Raw genomic sequence first — 7693 nt, forward strand, 5'->3', positions numbered from 1 at the left:
TCTCCCTTAATTCGGTTAGTTTAGGCACACATGAACACCGCAATCACACTCGAAATTATTTTTAAACATTTACGTTTGGCTTTATATTTTTACAGAGGCTGCACTTAAATTACTCATTAATGTTACATATTTTAAATAGAATGAATAATACCAATATTGTATTAAAAAGAGGATATCTGGAGCAGATACAAAGTTTCATTTCACCTCTTCATTTCAGGCTGCGCATGCTTCTTCCCTCTCTCACTCGTGGTGTGCACAGGAAAATGTCCTCTCGCTAGACAAGCAAACTCAGCAAAGTAGTTATGAAATCACTTCAGTGGTCACTATGGATGTTTTCACATTTGAGACTTCTTTACACACATGCATGCTTGTACATTATATTTCCTCTGTGCAGGCTTTTTCAAGCATAGCATAGCTTCCTCAGGTGAGTCAAGTCCTGTCTTTCACCGGACCATGTTGACGTGTTAATTTTGCTCATCAAAACGTGTATGCTTTTGAGTAAGTAGCTTAAAACGTTACTGTTTATTGTTCTGACTGCTTAACGGGTTAAACTATCTTTTGTTCTGTGTGCATGTAATCTTTAGAATACATTAGGTTTTGGGCTACATCACAGGCCTATTTTTATAATGTTTTACATTGTAACTGTTATTGTTAACATTCTTTTCTGAACTGTTGTCATATTATATCAATGGCTAATGCAATAGGTTGTGCTCCTGACACCAGCGTGTCAGAGTGTGCACCTCCTCTCTGTAGGCTGTTTCATCATTGTCAGTGATCAGACCTACCACCGTCGTATCGTCAGCAAACTTAATGATTGGAGCTATGTGTTGCCACACAGTCATGTGTGTATAGGGAATACAGGAGTGGGCTGAGAAAACATCCCTGCAGGTCTCCAGTGTTGAGGGTCAGTGATGGGGAGATGTTGCTGCTCATTTTAACCACCTGACGTCTGCCTGACAGGAAATCCAGAATCCAGCTGCACAGCGAGATGAGAAACTCCGGGCTCTGGGCTTAAAAAGCAAGCTTGGAAGGCACTATGGTGTTGAATGCTAAGCTTTAGTCTACAAACAGCATTCTCACATATGTGTTCCTTTTTTCCAGGTGGGAGAGAGCAGTGTGTATTGTAGATGCAATGACATCATCAGTGGAGCGGTTGTTGTGGTAGGCAAACTGCAATGGGTCCAAAGATGTGGGCAGCACAGAGCAGATGTGATCTCTTATTAGCCTCTCAAAGCATTTGCTGATGATGGGGGTCAGAGCAACAGGGTGCCAGTCATTTAAGCAAGTGATTTTGGCTTGCTTTGGTACAGGCACAATGGTTGGCGTTTTGAAGCATGTGGGGACTACAGACAGGGAGAGGGACAGGTTGAAAATGTCTGTAAAAACACCAGCCAGTTGGTTCGCGTACTCTCTGATGACGTGGCCCGTAATGCCATCTGGACCCGCGGCTTTACGGATGTTCACCCGTCGGAAGGATCAGGTTACATCCGCAACAGAGACGGAGAGTGAACCATCATCTGCAGCGTCAGCCGCGAGTGCTCTCTCCACGTGGCGGTGTTATTGTCCTCGAAACGAGCATGAAATGTGTTAAGCTCATCTGGGAGAGGAGCAGCGGTGTTCATGGTGGAGGTTTTTATTCCCTTTGTAGACCGTGATGATGTTAATTCCCTGCCACATACTTTTAGAGTCGGTGGTGTTGAACTGTCCTTAAATTTTGTGCCTGTACTGGCGTTTGGCTGCACTGATAGAGTTACAGAGGGCATAATTAGCTTGTTTATGCTCCTCCGCGTTCCCGTAATTAAAAGCGGAGGTCCGCGCATTAAGTGCCACATGAACATCGCCGTTAACCCATGGTTTCTGGTCGGGGTAGATCCATATTGTTTTGGTTGGCACAACGTCCTCTACGCACTTCCTGATGAAACACGTTACGCTATCAGCGTAAGCCTCGATGTCGTCATCAGAGGCGGACCGGAACATCTCCCAGTCCACGTGATCAAAACAGTCTTGTAGCGCAGAGTCTGATTGGTCTGACTAGCACTGGATTGTTCTGAGGGTGGGTGCTTCCCGTTTCAGTTTCTGCATGTAAGCGGGCAGAAGCAGAACGGAAGAGTGGTCTGATTTGCCAAATTGTGGGCGGGATTTGTAGCCATCCCGGAAAGGAGAATAGCAATGGTCCAAAACCCGGTCCCCTCATGTGTTGAAGCTGATGTGTTGGTGGTATTTTGGTGCGATTATTTTAAAATTGGTTTTGTTAAAGTCCCTGGTAACAATGAACGTGGCCTCAGGGTGCACGGTTTCCTACTCACTTATACTCCCATACAGTTCCTTGAGTGCCCGGTCTGTGTTGGCTTGTGGGGGGATGTACACAGCAGTGATATTGACCGCTGTGAATTCCCTCGGTAGCCAGAATAACCGACACAGAAGCATGAGATATTCCAGATCAGGGGACCAGAAAGACTTGATCAAATGTACGTTCCTCTGAACACACTATGATTTGTTGATCATAAAACCACCACCTCTGCTTTTACCTGAGAGGTCTTTCGCTCTGTCCGCTCGGTGCACAGAGAACACCGCGGGTTTGATGGCAGAGTCTGGAATCTCTGCAGCCAGCCAGGTTTCTATAAGGCAAATCCCACGTCTCTCGTTGGAAAGAGATCCACGCTCTCAGCTCGCAGAGCTTGTTGTCCACTGAACATTTGGCAGTAGTATACTGGGTAGCGGGGATCAATTTGCGCGACGTCTTACTCTGATGAGAATGCCGGCTCTTTTTCCCATTTTCCTTCTGCGTTTCCGCGGCCGGGCAGCCCAGACAAAGGGCTCCGCTGGCGTGTTTGTAAACAGCGGGTTGGCATTGAGGAATTTGAAGTCCGGTTTACGGTGTGTAATTGTAGAACCAATGTACAAAAGCGTTTGTCTGTCGTATACAATAAGGCAGACAACATTCAAGACAAAAAAAAAAAACTGTAAACAAAACAAACAATAAACTGCAGTGTTGTGTCAGAGCTCGCAACGCAGCAGCCATAATCTACACCATCTTGAGTCCCTCTTGTCGCACAACCGTAATGTTCCAGGCCAGTTGACGTGGTTATGCTTACTTTTTCCACTGTGGCGCCATGAAATCAGTAGAATTTACGGATCAGATCCGTCTGTAGTGATGGTGTGAGAGGTAAACATTGGAGCGAGTGTGCTATTTAGGATGATCGTGTGTTTAAATTTTTAGGACTGCTTTTGTCCTTGGTTTTACTCTGCTAATACACATTAAAGACATGGACCATATCGCAAAAAGGAAAGGAAAGGTTAAAAGGCGACAGGTTTACCTTCATGTGCTGATGGCTTGTGTTTGCCACCGGACACGAACTCACAAAGGTAAAAGTTCCCAGACTAGTTAAGGAAGTCATCATGTGACTTCAAAATCTAAATGAATTCAAAATTAATGGAGATATTAAAAGACACTTACATGCTCAAGCTGATAACTCTGACAAGCCCGCAGACCAGGGACTCCGTTTGGATGGTGCGAAATTCAGCGGAAACTGAGCTTCAAACGGAAACTTCAGCGAGCATGTCTGTGATGCTGACGAAAGTTGTTGCTGACTTAGAAGATCCCGCTGTAATACGTAGATCGATTACGCTGATGGAAACTAAATTCTCTGAGTTGGTTACAAGAATCGGTGAAGTCAAGAGATTGATCGATTATCTGGAGTCATCGGATGGGGAATTGTCTGTTAATCCGCTGGTGACCAAGGCAGATTTACAACATGTTTGGAAAAAACTGGAGGATTTGGAGAACCCCAGTAGATAGAATAATGTCAGATTTGTTGGAATACCTGAGCATGAAGAAGGCAGAGATATGGTGAAATTCCTAGAAGAGCTCTTCCCGAGTCCGCTCGACATAACAGGCCATAAGGTGGAAATTGAGCAAGCTCACAGAGTCCTGGCTCGCAGGTCAGCTGTCGGAGACAGGCCCCGATCAATTCTGGCCTGAGATTATCCGATTAAGATATTGTGTTACGTGAGGCGTGGAGAATCATAGCATTTTCTTGTTCCCAAACTTTGCGAATTCAACAAAGGAGAAACTTGATAGATTCAAGGAATGCAGGAAACTCTTACATCAATGGAAGATCGCTTTTGCTCTGATGTTTCCAGCCAAATTGAGAATACATACTAAGGATGGCTGCAAAGTAATGCCCGCAGCAAGCACTGTACTTCATAGAGGCAATGTGATGAGTGAGCCATTTGGTGTTTCTCATTTCATAAAATCGATGTGTTTCTCACGTGCCTCCAATGAGCTTGGCCCACTGAATATACACTCGACCATCCAAGGAATCAATTTTTGTGCAGGTTTCATCTGCGGCAGTAGTTTGTTTTGTGTAGTAACACTCCTTCGGGACAGTTATGGATGAAACTGCTTGTACTTTGTGCTTACCTCATATTGGCTGGAGTTTGTGTTGAGTATTTTTTGTAGGACATTGGGAGGATTCATTTATCTGCTGCACTCATGAACAGCTGGCTCACTGAACATTCATTTGACTGTTCGAGAAAACTGAATGGAATTTTTTTTTGCTGGTTCCGCTAGCAGCTGCCATTTGTTTTGTGGAGGAACACACCTTCGATACGGTTTTGTGAATGAATCTTCATGTTCTTGGTGTTTATTCTGCCAATTGGCTGGAGTTAGTTTTATATATTATTTTCTGTTATGAAATTCTGTCTTGCAGAATTTGTATAGAAAAACCGGACTTGAGCAATCTGATGGCAAAGTTGTCCTGGGGTCTCTCGTAGAGCGTACATTGACTTTTTGAGTTTAGAGGGTTGGACACCAGTTGGCGCTGTCGTGCATGGGGTTTATGTGCATGTTCTTCTTTTTCTGTTTGTTTTGTTCTGGGGAAAGTTCTGGGTTTGATTGTTGCACTAATGGGGAATGTGGACTTTTATCATTTTATTTTTGACACAATAAATTTTTTCCAAATGTTAATATGAGTGGATTGTCTCTCCACATGGAATGTGAATGGGTTGGGGCAACCCATAAAAAGGTAGGTTATTTCTTTGCTTAAACGTAAGAAATTTGATATAGTGTTTCTTCAAGAAACATCTTTTCCCGCAGGAAGCTGAAAATGTTGTGAAGATACAGGGTGGGCATGTTTTCTTTAGTGCTGGCTCAATTAAGAGCAGGGGAGTCATCACATTGATAAGTAAACATCTACAATATACAAGATAAATTATGAAGAATCATAATTGTTTTAGCAGAAATTCAGGGGCAAAGTCTGATTTTGGCTAATATTTACACACCTAACACTGATCAGGGCTTTTTTTATAGATGTTTAAGGGATGTTGCAAGTGGCTGGCACCCCTCATGATATAATATTAGGACTTTAATCTTTTGATGGAGTCCTTGATCATAGTGAAGCAAAAGTGTGCAAGCCCCCCAGAGCAACATTGATGCATCCTAGGATGTGTAAATATCTTCGTCTTACAGATATTTGGAGACTTTTAAACCCATCTGGGAGGACCTATACATTTTTTTTCTATACAAAATTTATTCTAGAATAGATTTTATTTTTATATCTAAGTCCCTCATTTCATCTGTTGTTGAATGCTCAATTGGAAACATCTCAGATAAGGTTTTGCAACATACAGAGAAAAATATTTTCTGGATTAAATAATTTTGAGTCAGGGGACAATGCAGGAAACTTTTGGTTAGATATATAAAGTAAAGATAATCTTTTTCTACCATTAATCTGCTGGTGGTGAAATTTTTAGCAAAGCCATTGATATTAATAATGCTTTAAAAAAATCTATCTTGATCTCTATAGTTCCATGTCTTTGTCTACTGAAGAAGATATTAGAAACTTTGTGGAACCATTAGATCTCCCTAAATTGACAACTGAGCAAATAAATTCTGCAGTGGTATTAAGCACATGACAAACTGGGTCCTAACTAGTATTATGATTGCCAGACAGATTATTTTAAGGAGTTAGATGTCTGCTGGAGCACCCCCATTTCAGGAGTAGTGTTTAGAGATGGCCAGAATGGCAGCTTTTGAGGAGGGGGCATCCAGAAGACTGGGGAGTTTAGACCTGTTTGTGATAATTGGATGTGTGATTATCATATATTTTTGTGGGGAGGGGATTAATGAGGGTTAAATATTGATTCTGTAAGTATATGTTTTACTGTTCTTTGTTTAATAGATGTATCAATAAAAAAAAAATGTTAATCACAGAAGCAGTAAAATGTCAGTTAAACAAACAAATAATACCAGAATCTACATGAGAAAATGTACTTTCAGCATATAAAATATCACAAAGTTGATGCTTTAAAAAGAGGTTCAATTATTTTAATTTTTTCACATTTGTCTCAATTTACTCTGTTCATTTTAGACTTGATACAAGTGAAAGAGGAAAGTCAAGAAATGAATGGCGTGGAGGAGAAACATCAGTATCATAAATTTGATAATATGACTGGTGAAGAAGATTTTACTGGCTCAAAGTCTGAAATTAATTCGTCACAGAAAAGAACTCGAAAAACAAGAGTCAAAAATTCTTTCACCTGCTCTCACTGTGGAAAGAGTTTCACACAAAAGGAAATCTTAAACCTCACTTAAGACTTCACTCTGGAGAGAAGCCTTTCACCTGCCTTCAGTGTGGCAAGATTTTTGGACATAAAGTAAACCTTAAGCGTCACATGAGAATTCATACTGGAGAAAAGCCTTTCACCTGCTCTCAGTGTGGAAAGAGATTCTCAGAGACATCAAGCCTTCAAAGTCACCTTCGACTTCACTCTGGAGAGAAGCCTTTCACATGCCTTCAATGTGGGAAGAGTTTTACACAGAGAGGACATCTTTATGTTCATATGAAAATCCACACTGGAGAGAAACCTTTTACATGCCCTCAATGTGGAAAGATTTTTGCAAATAAAGGAGATCTTAAGCGTCACACGAGAATTCACAGTGGAGAAAAGCCTTTCACATGCCATCAGTGTGGAAAGAGTTTCTCAGTGACAACAAGCCTTCAGAGTCACCTGCGACTTCACTCTGGAGAGAAGCCTTTCACATGCCCTCAATGTGGAAATAGTTTTACACAAAAAGGAAGTCTTCAGCGTCACATGAGAATTCACACCGGAGAAAAGCCTTTTCCATGCCTTCAATGTGGAAAGAGTTTCACACAAGCAGGGAATCTCAAAATTCATCTGCACTTTCATTCTGGGTTAAAACCATTTAACTGTGAACGTTGTAGCAAAACATTTCTGCTGGAATCACATCTAAAGGTACACCTGAGAACTCATGCAAATAAAAAGCCTTACGTGTGTTCTTTTTGTGGAAAGAGTTTTATTACATCAGGAGATCTGAAAAGTCATGAGAGGGTGCATACTGGAGAGAAGCCATTCAAATGTACTATATGTGAGAAGAGTTTCAGCACATCAAGTAATCTACAGACTCATTTAAAAAAGCATTCACCAAAACTGTCATAATGAGCCAATTTTATGTTAGGGCCAACTGTTATTTGATGTAACAATTCAGTCTAGTCAGTTTCAGTCAGTTTATTACATCTGGGCCTGTTTACAAAGATTTTTATCTTACTACTAGGAGTTTTCCAAAGAGTTCCTAGCTAGGTGTTTTTACTTAAAACCTTGCTTTCAAAAAACTGCTAAGAGCAAGTTTTACTAATTATCTTAAGAGTAAGGTGGAGTTGACCTTTTTGCT

The 7693-nt window shown here is 41.4% G+C and overlaps 1 protein-coding gene across 1 annotated transcript in view; it reads left to right on the forward strand.

The window, feature by feature from the left end:
• Positions 1–7693, forward strand: part of LOC127644931 (gastrula zinc finger protein XlCGF57.1-like) — a 111571-nt gene extending 103878 nt beyond the window's left edge. The window contains exons 5-6 of the mRNA XM_052128386.1: positions 5402–5406; positions 6597–7693. Coding sequence (XP_051984346.1) covers positions 5402–5406; positions 6597–7461 — 870 coding nt within the window. The 3' untranslated portion in view covers positions 7462–7693. The remainder of the gene's footprint in view (positions 1–5401; positions 5407–6596) is intronic.

Source organism: Xyrauchen texanus, chromosome 6 (assembly GCF_025860055.1).
Source record: "Xyrauchen texanus isolate HMW12.3.18 chromosome 6, RBS_HiC_50CHRs, whole genome shotgun sequence".
In the NCBI taxonomy this organism is placed as follows: domain Eukaryota; kingdom Metazoa; phylum Chordata; class Actinopteri; order Cypriniformes; family Catostomidae; genus Xyrauchen; species Xyrauchen texanus.